This window comes from Vitis vinifera, chromosome 13, assembly GCF_030704535.1.
Source record: "Vitis vinifera cultivar Pinot Noir 40024 chromosome 13, ASM3070453v1".
Classification (NCBI taxonomy): domain Eukaryota; kingdom Viridiplantae; phylum Streptophyta; class Magnoliopsida; order Vitales; family Vitaceae; genus Vitis; species Vitis vinifera.
Genome location: NC_081817.1, coordinates 25,082,494 through 25,099,383, shown reverse-complemented (window position 1 = coordinate 25,099,383; position 16,890 = coordinate 25,082,494). Strand labels below are relative to the sequence as shown.

General features: G+C 36.1%; 1 protein-coding gene across 1 annotated transcript; it reads right to left on the bottom strand.

The window, feature by feature from the left end:
- Window positions 1-5,465: 5,465 nt before the first annotated feature.
- On the bottom strand, window positions 5,466-6,131 carry LOC104878024 (blue copper protein 1a-like). Its single transcript, XM_010647702.3, has 2 exons — window positions 5,969-6,131; window positions 5,466-5,875 (listed from the first exon to the last, which is right to left on the bottom strand). The coding sequence occupies exons 1-2, from the start codon at window positions 6,129-6,131 to the stop codon at window positions 5,466-5,468; spliced, it is 573 nt and encodes a 190-aa protein (XP_010646004.1).
- Between the last annotated feature and the right edge of the window lie 10,759 nt (window positions 6,132-16,890).

The window sequence follows — 16,890 nt, the reverse complement described above, 5'->3', positions numbered from 1 at the left end:
TTTGTAATTTTTAGGATTTGGAGTTGATGAGGATTCCATGGTATCGATCCTAGGAAAGTGGCATTCGGAGCACTTGGAATCCTTTAGAAAGAGAACTCCTAAATTCTTCTTGGAGGATGAACGTCTTTTTGAGAGGTGGGATGATCACCATATTGCATGCTTAACGAAAGAATTTCTGCGGTTTAAGGTACTCATGTTCTTCCTCTTGTAATAGAAATGTTAGCTGAAAGTCATAATTATGGATATCACATGGAAAATGGTTGAAAAATGTTCTCTTTTTAACCTAGTTTTAATGTATTTTGGTACTAGATATAGCCTACAAATACTTTTCTGTATAAAAAATTGCAATATATAATATGGGAAAATTCTAATATATATATATATATATATATATATATATATATATATATATATGATATAGCACCCTTACTTCAAATAATGAAAAATAAAATAAAATAAAATTTTCTTTTCATAAACTTGTTATTGTTTGCTAACACTTACCCTTTCATATCATCGTTTCATGCCCAATTTATACTCATGGATCAATCGGATTGACTTATTTTTAGATCGACTTATTTTTTAAGTGCTTTTAATTGACACAATGACACATTTTAGTACAATATCCAAATATACTTTTTGTGGAACCTATTCAAAAGGCACCACCAATAAATGGTGTTGCATATGTAATTCAAGTCTCATTATTTTGTACTATTCCAAGCTCATTCATTTGTATCACATTTCGAGGTCTCCTTACTCTGTATATTGGTTCTATCCCATTATACCTTGGTCTCATTTGTTTATACCTTAATTTTGTTCCCTTATGTCTTAATTTAATTTGTTTTTATACCATGATTCTTTCTTTATATTTGTACTTTTATTCAATGATCCAAATTTCATCGTATATTTCTAGAAACCGAAATTCGAAGTTTTAGAGGCATTAATTTAGTATCTTAGTATTTTCCTAAGAGTATTGTATTATATTTTGCCAAGGCACATATATTAGGATGTGATAATATGTTAGTTATGAATGGTTGAATTTTTTGCAATCTTATGACTCTTTTGAATTTTTTTATGGTCAGGATATTGTGGTGCAATGGATCATGCATCCTTGGGAAAGGGATGTTCGTTTGGTGCATGAGGCTATTACTAAGGGTCCTAAAGCATATTGTGGTGTAATTAAAATAAATTTTAAATAAAGAAAAAAAAGGAAGGTACCATAGTTGTTTGAAGGAATAACAATGATAACTAAACCCCTTAGTAGATATATAATAATAAAATTGAAATTGTAATATGATATTCCATATTAGTTAGAAGAGAAGTTTTAGGTGTTTTTTTATATAGTAGACTTTTCTTAATTATGTCATCTGATTTAAAAACCATGGTGAGTAAGAGCCAAGATTTTTACCAAGAGAGCTCTAGTTACTTAGTCTAAATCTTTGGGGAAGGAGTATAACATACCTACCAAATTATAAATATATATATAAAAAAATGAAATGTAGCAAAGGAAAACAATTTAATATTTTCATATTTTATTTCTTTTTTCTTTTTATAAAAAAGTGAACAAATTAAGTAGGAAAAACAATGAAAAATCACATGAAGGGTTTCTTTGATTTACTTTTCTTATCATCTTAAATTACCAATTTAGTATGATTCTCATTAATCTGCTTAGGATCTTGACACTCTAATGAGTTTGAAGGAGACACTTCAGTGCCTATGCAATCCCTAAGCATATTCCAGTATGGTAAGATTAATTCATCACAAACAACATCTTAGAAATGATCTTATATTTGTTTGTAGAATCACGTATTGGATTGATTGTTTTAATTCTTTTAGGTCTTAAATAATGCATTCAAAGATGATGTAGACGAGAATACCAAAGAAGCCCTAACTCAAGTAATAATGACACAGAGCAATGAAGGAAATCATAGAAGAATTTGATAAGCAATATAAAGTTCCTTTAACCCAGAAGATTGAAGATGTAGCTCTTGGAAACTATAAGGATTTCTTGGTGAGCTTGATTAGAAGAGTGGCCTAATAAGAATACAACTTGCATTTCTTTAGTCAATATTTTAACAATCTTTTCCATTCTTGTAAACATGTACAAATACGTTTGATGATATTAGTGATAAAATTAAATTAAGCTTGTATTTGTTAGGAAGTTTGTTAAGAGTTTGTTATGCCAACTCAGATTGTAAGTAATTAACTAAACCCTCTTGTAATAGCTATATATATCATAATCAATAATAGACTTAAGTGAGTGTTGTCATTCTCACCAAATCCTTTCTCTCTCTAAGTTGGTATCAGAGCAAGTTTGCATTTGAGAATTCTTTTCTCTCTCTCTTCTTTCTCTTTCTAAATTCTTCCATTTTTTTTTTTGAAATTTTTCTCTAGAAACATATCTTAGACCTCTTCTACTTCCTTTGGTGCTCCTAATTTGCCTATGGCCTCTTTTGTTCCAAGTTTCAATGTTTTTCTCTTTGGTTGGATCACAATAAGTGCTACTAATGGCGAGCTCAAGTGCTTTCAACTATACGAGCTTAAAGATTTGAAGGCTTTTGTTTGGATTTGTTCTAATTCTGCCTCAATTTGTCAAAGTTCCTTGTAACAGTCATAGTTCTCCACCAACTGGGGTTTAGAATCTTGATTTCCTAATTTGAATGAGACACGATCAGTTTCTTCTAAGCTAGATTATTTTACCGATGAGCTAATCAATGCTCAATCATGTCAATCATTGTGCTACTAGTATTGAAGTTTGGTCCACACGTGAATAACATTTTTGGTCTCAATTGAAGGCCAAAGTGATGTAGCTTTGTATGATGCTATAGACATTGAAGAAATGAGCTCTTAGTGTAGAGGAGTATATTCTTAAGATGTGAGGTTTGACTAACAATCTTAACTCTATTGGTCAGGTCATTATTGATAAAAATATGATTCTTTATATTCTTATTGGATTTTATCCTAAATATGAGTCAATCATTGTTAATCTTACTTCAAGAAATGATGTTTTCACTCTTCAAGAGGTTCAACTTGTCATATAGACTCATGAAATGATGATTCAACATCAATTGGTCTTTTTGCCAACTGATTTGCAAAATTCTCCCTCTATTAATGTTGCTTATCGCAGATCCTTTTTTGTTGTATTGAGTAATGCCAATCATGGTGGTAACTCTCATTTTCGTGGTCATGATGACCTTGACAATGGTGGTTCTAGTCATGGCAACAGGCCAATTTGTCAACTCTATGGCAAGATTGGTCATGTGGTTGCTAAATGCTACAAAAGGTTTGATATTAGCTTTTCAAGTGTTGATTTGACTAGTTATTAGGCAAATGTTGCTTTCACCTCTAACTTTGGAGATCACGAGTAGTATGTTGATAGTAGCGCGACAAACCACATCACTGTCGATATGAATAATCTGACTATCAAGGTAGATTACATGGGTAATGAGAAGCTTATGGTTGGTAATGGTTCTAAACTTGCTATTTCTCATTTTGGAAATTCCTTTTTACCTTGCAAAAATTCTTCTAAACCTCTTCTCCTTAATAACATCTTACATGTTCCACACATAACCAAAAATCTTTTTAGTATTTCTCAATTTACAAAATATAATAATGTTTTAATTGAATTATGCCATGACTGTTGTATAAGCAAGGACAAAGCTTCAAAGAAAATTATGGTGGAACGAGCTCTTAGGAATGGTCTCTATCAACTTGATCTCACACAATCACAATCTTCATAGTCCAAGTCATCTTCTAAGTTCAAGGCCTTGCTTTCTCTACTAAAAGAGCCTAGTGTTTCTCAATCTAGTTGTCAAAGTGTGTCAGTCAATTCTTCAATAAAAAAAGTCTTTGTTCCTATATTGTGCTTCATCTTCTACCACTACAAAATTGATTTGGATTCAATCTCTATTTCATGAGCTGGGTCTTTCTCTTGAAAAACCCTAATGTAGTGGTGTGATAACATTGGTGTTATTGTGTTACTTCAAATCCTATTTTTCATGCCAAAACTAAACATATCAAGATTGATATTCAATTTGTGCTTGAGAAAGTGCTCAATAATGAAGTGGATGTTTGTTATATTCCATATAAAGAGCAAACAACTAATGTCTTTTCTAAGTCTTTGTCTATTTCTCGTTTTCTTTTTCTGTGTAACATGCTTTCACTTAGTACCATCGTTTAGCTTGTGAGGGGTATATTAGTGATATAGTTCAATTAAGCTTATTACCTATTAGGAAGTTTGTTATGCCAGCTTAGACTATAAGTAACTAACTAATCCTTCTTGTAATAGCTATATATATCAAAATCAATAACAAACTTAAGTCATTGTTGTCATTTTCACCAAATCCTTTCTCTCTAAGTGATGAGCATCAATCTCTTCCATACAAACCAGATGGTAAAATAAGAATGAAATGCTCATCATTTCGATTACAACTTGGTAATGTAAAACCAAGAATTAGCAAATAATTTTAAGTGCCACTACCATGTCATACCTTCTTGCATGCTTATTTTTGAGACCTAAATCAATCAAATTCAGATAGTCCCTCATTGTCTCACGCACACAGTTCACCAACAATTCTGTCATGCTCGTTCAAGTCTCCTTCAATCACCTTAAGTGGAATCAATCTGGAAACAAGTAACAGAAAGAAGGTAGCAGATCACACTCAAAAATGACAATGCACAAAGATGATTCTGTTACCCAATTGATGGATGTTTGACAGAATTTGTGGAGTGGTTCTAGCATTAAAAGAAGATAGGGAGATGTGCAGAATGTTGAGACTCAAATGGGCATACACAGCAACCTGCACTATGTTTTGTGACCAACATGCAAAAGTTTGTACCATTTAATATTTCAAAGGGAACATAAGGAAAGTATGTACTGATCCGAACTCAGTCCATGTTAAGCTTCATTATTTTCGAAAGTTCAGTAAAGAAGTGCAAACACATGTCCAATTCTGATGCTCTTTTCAGTAAATATGAAGGAAAAAAATCGCAAACAAATAAGTATGCCTTATAAATTATTAGAAAGAAGTGTGAAAAGTGCCTCCTTTGCCAAACTTAAGGGAACCTTGTTCAAGAAGTTCAAGGAGATGTTGTTTAAACCTGGGCCCAACTTAGAAATGATGCAAAGTTCCCCAATTTCTTTGAGGTGTTGTTTAAAGCTCTGTTTTAGGAATATTGAGAGCTATTTTTTTTTTAATCTCCACATGGTTTTCTAATTTAAAAGGGATATTAAACAATTAGATAAAAAGAATGAAAAGAAAAATCAAAGAATTAAATTAAAATGATAGAAACAAAAAAATTGGACGTTTCATTTCCACTCAAACTTCATCTCACATCGCATTTTTCAGTCGAAAAAATAATTGAATAAAAGAACAATGAAACAAAGAAATCTCTTGAAAACTAGATGTTCAAAGGTACTCCCGGAGAAAAAGCTAGATGATCAAAGGTACTCCCGGAGAAAAAGCAGATCAAACAACTAGGAAAGCAACAGCAACCATGGCTGCCATCAGCAGCTGATACCCAGACACCGAGATCCCAGAAGCAGAACTGGGTGCTGGTGCTGCGGGGGTGGACGGGGCTGGCGCTGCGGGGGTGGAAGGAGCTGATGCTGCGGGGGTGGAGGGGGCTGATGCTGCGGGGGTGGAGGGGGCTGATGCAGGAGACACCCACGCTTCCAGCACAGTGATGGCAAGCTTCTGTCCATAGTTGGCACAATGGTCGTTCACACCACAAATATACCACTTCCTTCCAGGGGTGGCCAGTGTAATCACGTCATTTCCAGTGGTAAGAGCCTCATTTGCTGGTGGTATAGTGCAGTTCGTGAAGGCAGTAGCGTTAACTTTGAAGACATTGTGCCTTCCCGCCGTGTATTTGAAAACTGCATGTATGAGAATTGACGACAATATTTTTAGCAGCTTGAATTAAAAGAAGTTATAAAGGGAAAATAAAGTGATAGTTTGAGCTACATTACCTAGTTTATCGCCAACATGAAAGACTTTGTCCTTGGCCCAGGCTTCATAGGCGAAATTAATGGTCCAACCTTGATCATCTCCAACAGTAAACTCAGTTGCCATGGCCAAAGCAGGAAGAAGAATTGCGAGGATTGCAAGGGCAGCTAAATGTTTAGAAGCCATTAGAGCTGATTGAAGTTGATTAGCGATAAAGTTTCTTTATACCAGCTTCAATGTGTTTCTCCGACTTGCACTGATGTCCATTTAAGGGTCTAAAGGGTCTATTTATAGCAACTTTTTTAGCTCGAACTTTCATCGAAAGCCTCAACAACCATGAGAAACAGGCTGGGTCCGCAGGCCACAGCGTGTTGCCAGGTCAAACTCTGGTTAGAACGAAGTTATGCCATGGCTAATGTTGGAGAATAGTTACAAAACAAAGAATTTTCTTCTTTAAGCGATTTCCTTTGTCCAAACATACTATCAAATAAAGAACGATAATTTTTTTGAACTGGAGTCATGATTTTGGCATAAATGATTAAACAATGGCTAATTGTTAACTTTAGAAGTATAAATGGAACTCCCTTAAGAGGGTGACTCTTGTTGGCTTGGAGACTAGGCTGGAAAAAGGCAAATAGAAAAAGTGGGACCACAAAAATGCCAATCCAAACCCAATTTGCACGACCTTTTAATTAATCTAAGCTGATGAGTGTTGGAGGTCTCTTAGAATGTTGAACAAGAAGTAATCTTTAACTTTGAATAAAAAATTTAACCTTGGAGTTTTATTGTTGTTCATGAAGCAATCTCTACCTGTCACGCCCCAAGACCCACTCCAAGGGCGTAACGGTCATTTCACATTTCAAACCTGAAGGCTTACAGTGTAACTTGACCTAAACAATTATCTTGTAATCGGAAGTTACCAATTACCAAATACCTATTCAGAGTAGCGGAACAAAATCTAAAATCCTCAAAATTCAATTTCAAAACTAAAACATCTACTATCCAAAATCCATTGTCCAAATATTTGCAAACTTAAACAATTCAAGTACTAGAACAAATTTCAAAATCTCCAAAACTCAACTTTGATCTAACATAAAATTTGAAGGATCAATATCCAAATAACTTCCAAATACCAAAAGATCCAAATGAACATAACTAATAGTTAAACAAAATCCAACATAAAATCCTAAGTCAAATCCTAATGATGATCATTCCTCAGCCTAGCCATCACTCCTCACCCGAACTAAGGGTACCTGAAAAGTAGTCAACAAATGGGAATGAGCTCATAGCCCAATAAGGAACATTAATGCAGTCCATGGATCAAATATTTCAAACTCACTTGCAAAATAAGAGATATTGTAATCAATCATTTTCATAAAGCTGTGAGTAAATTTTTTTTTTTTTTTGCCAATACATTCAAAATTTCTAACTATATGCATTTATTTCTAATTCAAACAATTTCATATCAAATTCAGTCAAAACATTCCAATAATTTATTTACTCTGGTCATCAAACATCAAAGGGTGCACAGTTAGGTGGGACTTTTCAAATGGGTGGCTAGCCTCAAATTGTTCCTTTAAGGTGGACGGAACCAAACACTACTAGTACTAGTAACCTTTAACCGAAACCCCTAGAGGCTGAAGTTCAAATCAATTACATTCCCCACCAAGAAATGTAAAGGTCAACTATTATATCCCATTGACAAGGGCCAAAAGTCAACTATTATATCCTGTTGACAAGGGCCAAACAAACCAGAGTCAAATATTGATTTCATTTATTCAAATTTACAACATATAATATCTCCACATTTATTTGTCAAAAACATAATATAAAATTCTAACATACTTTTCATGCAAAACAGGTTTGATCCATGCATAAAACGAAATATAACTCAAACGTTTTCAAATAATGTATGTATATATATATATATATATATATATATATAAAATTGTTTCAAAAAAGAATTTAACAACTGCATTAATTTCCCTTACCTCAAACGAAATTCTCAAAAACTTTGGAGAGAAAAAAATCTTGAAAATCTACTCTTCACCTAACAAAATATAAGAGGAATAATTATTACTATTTATCTAAAATTATAGGTTTGACAATCCTAAAATTTAGGTATTCAAATTAATTTTTTTTATTTATGGAAGGTAATTTAATCTATTCATATTTTAAAAATTAATAAATTTCTAATTCATATAAAACTGAATTTATTTATTTATTTTTTAAAATTTATTTCTTGGGATACAACTTAATTAAACTATAATTTATTTCAATAATTAATTTCTATGTTATTGTGGACCCCGCATTTCGGCTCATGCGTTTCCCACTCGATGGCGAGCTCGATTTTTATTTTATTTGAAAAAAAATTGATTTTATTGACTAAGAAAATGACTTGGAGTTGCCACTCATTTTTGTTTTATTTTTAAAAGGGTAAACAAAATAAGAAAGAAAACCCTAAGTGCGACTCCTTATTTTGGAAAAGGTGATCTACGAAAAATCGGATCGGGCTCGAGGGTCAGGTTACTTATCGGGAAGGTACGGCAAAGACCATAGCACCCCTCTAAGTCCCTAAAGTCAGGTCTCTACTAATAAAATGAAGCTGGCATGACAATCAATAGGGAAAATCAATGGATACTCAAATCGATCATGCACATATGAGAATCAAAACACCCAATAAAGAATGATCAAAGTGTGAGCGGGGCGTACCTTGGCATCAAACGATCAATGCGCTATCAAGAGAGCAGGTTAGTACACAATTAAGAAACAATCTCATGCATGTCAGAGAGCAAGATGTATGATAATCCAATCAAACGATCAATCAATCAATCATAAAGTCACCCATGTGGGGCCCCTATCAAAGCCCGTTTATTTGGCATGACTTAATGTCACAGATTTCATTATTATGGAATTATGGAAAATTCGTTCACGTTTATTAAAAATCAAGAGGAGCAGAAAATCATTTGAAAACTAGAGCGGAATTAAAACTATTTGAGAGAAAATTAGATTTTAGAAATTTAATTTTAAAATTGGAATCTCGAAAATCACTAGAAAATTGGAGTTTTAGAGTTTATTTGAAGATCAGACTTCTAGAGGTTGAATGTGAGAATGAGAATTTTCAGAAATTGAATTTGAAAGAGGTGGGAATTTTGAAAACAATTTGAGGGTTCAGGATCTTAAAGAAAGATTAAGTTGCGAAAATTGGGACTTTGGGAGTTAAATTTTGAAAGAAATCAGAATCGTAAGTTATTTGAGAAGTAGAGATTATGAAAGTCGATTTATAAAAAAAGTTGGCAATCTTGGAAATCATTCGAAGGCAGAATTTATAGAAATAATGCATAAAATAATAGTGATAATGATAATAATAAGTGATTCATGCCCAATTGGTGTCTCAGCTGATTCATGTCCAGTTGGTGCTCCTTGGATGAGGGAGTAATCAACAAAATTTATAACCTATTACACCATATACTAGGGTAGCAAAGAAAAAGCTACTATAGTATAGCGGCTCTAGGATCGTTCACTGGGAAGGATTAGCAAATTATTAATGATACCAATTCAAAGTGAATTGGTCTTGTTTCATTTCAAGGTTAGCTTAAGAAATAAAACACCAACTTTAATTGGTAAAGATTTAGATTTAAACTAACTACAAAACACGTAATGGGAATAACTTAGGAAGAAAAACATTCCTTGGAGAGTCAGGTTCACTGGGGTGGTTCCTCATGCAAAAGACATAGCTCCGGTCAGATGGTTCATTTCCTCGCGTTAGAGATTCAACATATAGTCAATTCTCTAACCGGTGTTGTACAGATACATCCTTTAATTAGATTTCAACTTTAATTCTCTCACTGATACAACTTGCAATGGTTCAAGCCTCTCACTAAGCTTTAACCATTCAAGGTGATCTTTAACCTTGGACTTCCCTTCACAAGCTTGATTACTACTCAAAAAGTGCTATTTTGTAGCTTGTAATTAATCCTTTTAAACACTTTTGAGTAGTAGTTATTGCCTTTTAACTCAATTAACATGTTAAGGACCCTTGCAATCATTTCTAATCAAATTGTGTAAGTTTTGGTGTTTTTGTTAGTAATTTGATCACCAAAACAATCCAAGATTGAGGAGAGTTATTTGGAATCCATGGCAAAGCAATGAAGAGCTCAAATTCATGAAGAACCAAGCTTTGGAGCTCCATAGCCCTTTGCCAAAGTCGTTCAAAGTATGCAAGGAGAGAAGCAAGGAGAGAGGAAAAACAGAGTGAAGAAAACAGAGGAAAGCTAGCTTCAGTCTTCTTTTGCACTTTTGGAGCACTTCCCGAAGTCCATTTTCTGCATTCTATATACCATTTCAAATCTCAGGAAGTCAAGAATCCAATGCTTCAAACGGTGCGCGATTCGGAGTTGAAACGAAGAAGTTACAGCCACTACAAGTCAATCACTCTAAAGTGTTGCGAAATCAGCCTTTTGTTGCGAGAATTTCGCAGCCTTTTTGTACAGTGTTGTGGATTTCCTCCTGAAGTTTCACGCCGCGATGGAAGCCAAACACCACAAGGTGGAAGCCAACTTAGCAGCCCTGCTAGTTTAACTTGTTGATGCGAAAATATTTCGCAGCCCTCTTGAGTGTCTGCGAAATCTCGCAGACACCATTTTTCACCTGCGAAATGTTCCTGGAGCTTCCCGATATTTTTGCACCGACTCTTTTAGATATTTTTCTTCATATTTTTGTGTCTAAATTTCCATTTTCTCCTTGTATTTGACCACTCATGTAATTCCTTAGCTAGGAAGTATCCAAGGAAGGGTAAATTACCTTCCTATATAAACTCTCTTGTAAACACTCTCAAGAGACGCTCGGATATCATGTAATCCCATATATAGAATCAACGAACAGAGCACTTGCTCTGTTTTTCATATATATTCTTGTCTTCTCCTTCATTTTCATTTTCTAGCCAACCAAACTCTGAGGATTTTTCCACAGAGAATGAGAGGCTAAGCTTTTTGTCTCTTGGAGTAAGGAAATCCGGGTAAGTTTCCACATGCATAAATTGGAAGTTTTATTGTTTTAGTTTTTAATGAAGAGAAAGTGTGACCCGTCAATGGTTTTTATCTTTTTAGTTAACTTAAAACGCCATTAAATCACCTAGGCCAACACTTGGTAAGGCAAGTGATCTCCGTCCATGGAGATGCACTAGTTTACCCCTTGCGAGCCTTTGGGAGGTGACTTGAAGGTAGGATTTTCTAGAATAGCCAACACTTGGTAAGCTTTTGGACTCCAAGGAGACATCCATTAGTTATCTCTTGCGAGCTTTTGAAGGGAAGTCCAAGGTTAAAGATCATCTTGAATGGTAAGTGCTCGTGAGAGGCATGAACCATTGTAAGTTGCATCAGTGAGAGAGATTTAGTGTTTGAACCCATTAATGGGAAGCATCTGTACAACACCGGTTGGAGAAGGAACTATATGTTAATTCTCTAATGCGAGGAAAAGAAACAAGTGACCGGAACTCCCTTTTTGTATGAGGAACCTGAGCCTAGTGATCTAAACTCCAAGAAACATTTTTCTTTGTAAGTAAAATCAGTTACTATTTTTGGTTAGCTTAAAACCAATCCTTTTTCATTCAAACATCTTTATGTTTTCTTTTAAAGCTAACCTTGAAATAAAAAGGCACCAATTCAACTTTGAATTAACATCATTTGTGAAGTGAAAACCCATCCCAGTGAACGATCCTAGAGCCACTATGCTATAGTAGCTTTGTCTTTGCTACCCTAGTATATGGTGTAATAGGTTATAAATTTTGTTGATTAATCCCTCAATCAAGGAGCACCAGCTGGACACGAATCAGTTGAGACACCAATTGGGCACGAATCAAATGGCGTCGTTGCCAGGGATCGAACCCCGAATCAGATGGTGCCATTGCCACTGCCACTGCTAGGGACGAATCAAATGGCGCCGTTGCCGGGGATCGAACCCCGAATCAAATGGTGCCATTGCCACTGCCGCTGCTAGGGACGAATCAAATGGCGCCGTTGCCGGGGATCGAACCCCGAATCAGATGGTGCCATTGCCACTGCCGCTGCTAGGGACGAATCAAATGGCGCCGTTGCCGGGGATCGAACCTCGAATCAAATGGTGCCATTGCCACTGCCACTGCTAGGGACGAATCAAATGGCGCCGTTGCCAGGGATCGAACCCCGAATCAAATGGTGTTGTTGCCACTACCGCTGCTAGGGACGAATCAAATGGCGCCGTTGCCGGGGATGGTGCCACTTTACAGTGATATCACATTTTGAGAGTACTTGTGATCTTCATCACAAGTTTGGTGACTTTTCTTTTCCTTTTACTAACTCTTTTTATTTCTTTATTGTTCATATTTTAGTATACCTTTTATTTAGTTTTTAGTCTACCTTAATTTTCTTTCTTTGAATTTTTTTTCTTTTGTTTTCTTTTGTATTCTCTGTTTTTTATTCACAAATTGCTAGTTGTGCATGCCATGTTGAATACGAGATAGCAGAGGAAGCCATGAACTTCATGAGTTATGTGGCTGAAGTTTCAAGAGGATGGGATGAACCAAATGCTAGAGATATGGGAAGAATGACGTCTCAACCTAAAGCTAAGGGTGAGATGTATATTTTGATTACGGCATGAACATGAAGGCAGAAATTGCAGCTATGGAAAGGAGATTGGAAGAGCTAGAAATGAACCAGATGCAAGAAGTGCAAGCCATCTCTCAAACACCATTGCAAACTATGCCTTGTGCCATTTGTCTATCTTATGAGCACTTGGTGGATAAGTGTCCTACCATTCCAGCCGAGAGGGAAATGTTTGGTGATTGCAACACCTACAATTCCAATTGGAGGGACCATCCAAATTTCTCTTGGAAACCACAACCACCTCAGTATCAACAACCTGCTCAAGCACCACAGCAAGCCTCAAACCTTGAACAAGCTATGGTGAATCTTTGCAAGGTCGTGGAAGATTTTGTTGGAAAGCAAGAAGCCATCAATGCTCAAATCAATCAAAGAATTGACAGAATGGAGAGTACTTTGAATAAAAGGATGGATGAAATGCAAAATGATATGGCCCAAAAGTTAGATATTCTCCAAGATTCAATCTCAAGGTTAGCCAACCTCAACACAGTGCAAGAGAAAGAAAACTCTCCTTCTCAACCTTATCAAAATTCCATGAGTATCCATGAAATGGAGGCTGAGAAGGGAGAACCTTCACAAAAGAGGGAAGTCAAAGAAGTGATCACTCTGAGGAGTGGTAAAGAGGTTGATCTGCCCACATGCAAGCTAGAGCATAAGGTAGAGAGTGAAACAGAGAAAGAAAAGAGGGAGGAAATCAAAGGAAAGAAAAAGGGGAAAAGCATAGAGAAAGATGGCTATGATGTTAATGTAGAAAGAGAACCATAGAGGATAGTCATCAAGGAAGAATTGATGAAGAAACACATGCCTCCACCTTTTCTCCAAGCTTTGTATGGGAAAATCATACAAACCAAGTCTCAAGCCAGAGATGCAAACTTCATATGGGATCCGGGCAAGCTAAATCAGGATCAAATTTTTTGATGGACTTAGTCTTTTTAAAGACTAGCTAGTCCATATCTTTTTGTTTTGTTAATTTCTTGTTTTAATTTTGATTTCAATGCTTTAATTTTGATTTCAATGCTTTAATTCTAGTTTGTTTTGATGTAATATAGGTTTTTGGATGATTAAAATCAAGAGGAATTGTAAAGAAATTGAAGGAAGTCTTTCGGAGCAAAATCGGAGCAAAATCGGAGTCAAACGGAGCGAAAACAGGGGAAAAACAGGGGAAAAACAGGGGCCTGTGAGATTTCGCAGCCTCTGCGAAATCGGCACTTTGCTGCGAAACCAGTTCGTAGCCCAATTGCCCTCTCTACGAAAAATTTCGCAGCTGCGAAACCAAGTTTGGCACACGAGTGCCACTTCGCAGCATAGGAGCCCCCATTTCGCAGCTGCGAACCACCAAAGCATGAAATCCTCCATTTCGCAGGGAAAGCTCCATTTGGAAGGGTATTTCGCAGCTGCGAAACCATTTTTGGCACACGAGTGCCACTTCGCAGCACAGGAGCATCCATTTCGCAGCTGCGAAACGCATTGCGAAGTGGTAAAGCTTGATTTCGCAACAAAAGACCCATTCCGCAGGGTATTTCACAATTGCGAAGCATGTTTTGGCACACGAGTGCCATTTCGCAGCACAGTGACCCTCATTTCATAGCTGCGAAATGGCTGCGAAGTCCCAAAAAGTGAAAAATCCCAATTTCACAGCCGCACCCCCATTTTGGCAATTGTTGGACACATCTCGATCACTTCCTGAAGTTAAAATTATGCATTCAATATCTCATTTGAAATCTTGGGAAGTCACGAGTCCAAAGCTTCAAACAGTGCTAGATTTGGATTTGAAACGGAAAAGTTATGACCGTTTGAAGATGACTGTGCAAACCATGAGCGGAAATGTCGCAACTCCATTTTGCTACTGTTGGACACATTTTTGAAGAACTTCCTGGAGCTCAAATTATACATAATATATCTCGTTTCAAAGCTTAGGAAGTCAGGAGTCCAGCGCTTCAAACGGTATGCGATTTGGAGGTGAAATGAAGAAGTTATGGTCGTTTGAAGACAAGTGCACAAAGCTGAGCGAGAATTTCGCAACCGAGACACCATTTGCAAGGGTGTTTCGCAGCTGCGAAACCACTTTTGGCACACGAGTGCCATTTTGCAGCATAGTTCCCCTCATTTTGAAGCTGCGATACGGCTGCGAAATCACCTTTGGGCTGCGAAATCACTTTTGAGCTTTGAAACGGCTGCGAAATCACCTTTGAGCTGCGAAATCACTTTTAAGCTGCGAAATGGGCTGTGAGAATTCCCCTCTTCTACGAAATCCACCCCCTGCTGCGAAATTGCCCATTGCTTGCAAAATGATCTCCAAGCTTTGAAATGGCTACGAAATCACCTCCAAGCTTAGAAATGGCCTTCAAATTGCGAAATTGACTTGCGAAACGGAGGAAGGTTTGCAAAAACACCTTGCAAAGCCAAGGGAATTTGTTAAAATGCCATCAGAGCCCTGCAACCATGCATCTGAAGAGGAGAGCCCTGCACACCCTGGGATCACACACACTAAGCCTCTCACTCCATTTTTGACCTCCTTAAACCATCAAATCCCATAGTTACCAACTGAGAGCTTCAGTTGAGGAGACTATGCCATCTAAGGAGACTACCAAAACAGAGGCCAAAGTCCTGATCCAACCCATTCAAGAGGCCACCACAGACGCATCAGTTCCACAGGACCTTACCATTACTTGATCATCTCTTTACTTTTTGTCTTTACATATTATATTAGTGTAGATAATTCCATGTTTTGATGTCTTACATTCTGGGATTGGATGTATTACTGGTGATACATCATACATAGACATCATTTTTGTTTAAACTTGGCATTTTTCTATTTCCTCTACTCACTAACTCTTATGTTTTCTTTGAAACATGTGGTTTCTCCTATACGACTCAAACTCCATGTCACTCAAGAGGTACCACTTCCTCCCTATTTTTCAATCGCTTTTGTCACATTGAGGACAATGTTCAGCTTGGTTGGGGGGAGAGTTGAGGAAGTAAGTATTGTTAATAATGCTAAGTTATTTTGGTAATTTAGTTGTTTTTTGCTTAATTTAAAATTTTCTTAAAGTTTTTATTCTACTCTCCATGGTTATTAAGGAAAAATTTTCTAAATGAAATGGGAGAAATTGAATTTTTGTCTTTTTACTTGACTTAGATTTTGTATTATGCTTACTAAAGTTGATGAACTATTGAAACTTCTATTGAAGTCAACCTTAGTTCTTCCACTTTAAGCTATCCACACACTGTGCACAATAGGTTCCAAGTATAAGATGAAAAACTATTTCCCTCTTGACTTAGGAAAATTTTAGACTTGGTACCTTTGACCTTATTTAATAGTGTTGGGACACCTTGTAAAAGGCCAATGAGTCTTTGAAGAGAAAAAAAGAAAGAAAGAAAAAATGTTTGCTTGCCTTGAAACCCGAGCAAGGTCTGAGGAGTATATGGTGAAAATCTTTAAAACCTGGTGCCCTAAGCCTTCATTGGTTGGGAGTCACCGACCTCAATGCTCGTTACAAGGGTGAATAGGTGGAGTTTAACATACTATAGGTGCTTGGGTATTAAAATTCATTCTCAAAAGTCCGGGGTAAAATCCGAGGAGTTAGTGGTTGAAAGATCCTTAAAGCTTGATGCCCTAAACCTTAATTGGTTGGGAGTCATCGATGGACCCCCGTTACATGGACAATTTAGAAAAGAATACCTTTAAGCCTTGTACTCCTACAATGAAAAAAATTGTGAAAAAAGAGGTGCGTTCTTAGCCTATTGGAGGTTGATTAGTTTGCTAAGCTTTGAAAAAGAACTAGGTTGGGGGGAGAGATTAGTTCAACATACTATATTCGGAAGCTAATAAATAACACTTAGATTTTTGTGGAAGAGTAAGGTTTGATCCTTTAGAAGTGGAAATGATTTTAAAGCTTAAATTTGCATAATGCCTTCTCTTTAAGAATTGTGATTAGACAAGTTATTTGATAACTCTTGTTGAAGTTTGAGTTTTATTTCTTTAATGTTCCATGTGAGAGTTAGATCATCATGCCACTTGAAAATTGTTTTTTGATCAGCATGATGTTGTAAATTATAGTATTGTTTATTTTTATTTTTCTCTCCTTTATTGCTAAGGGACTAGCAATATGTCGGTTGGGGGGAGTGATTACTACTCAAAAAGTGCTATTTTGTAGCTTGTAATTAATCCTTTTAAACACTTTTGAGTAGTAGTTATTGCCTTTTAACTCAATTAACATGTTAAGGACCCTTGCAATCATTTCTAATCAAATTGTGTAAGTTTTGGTGTTTTTGTTAGTAATTTGATCACCAAAACAATACAAGAT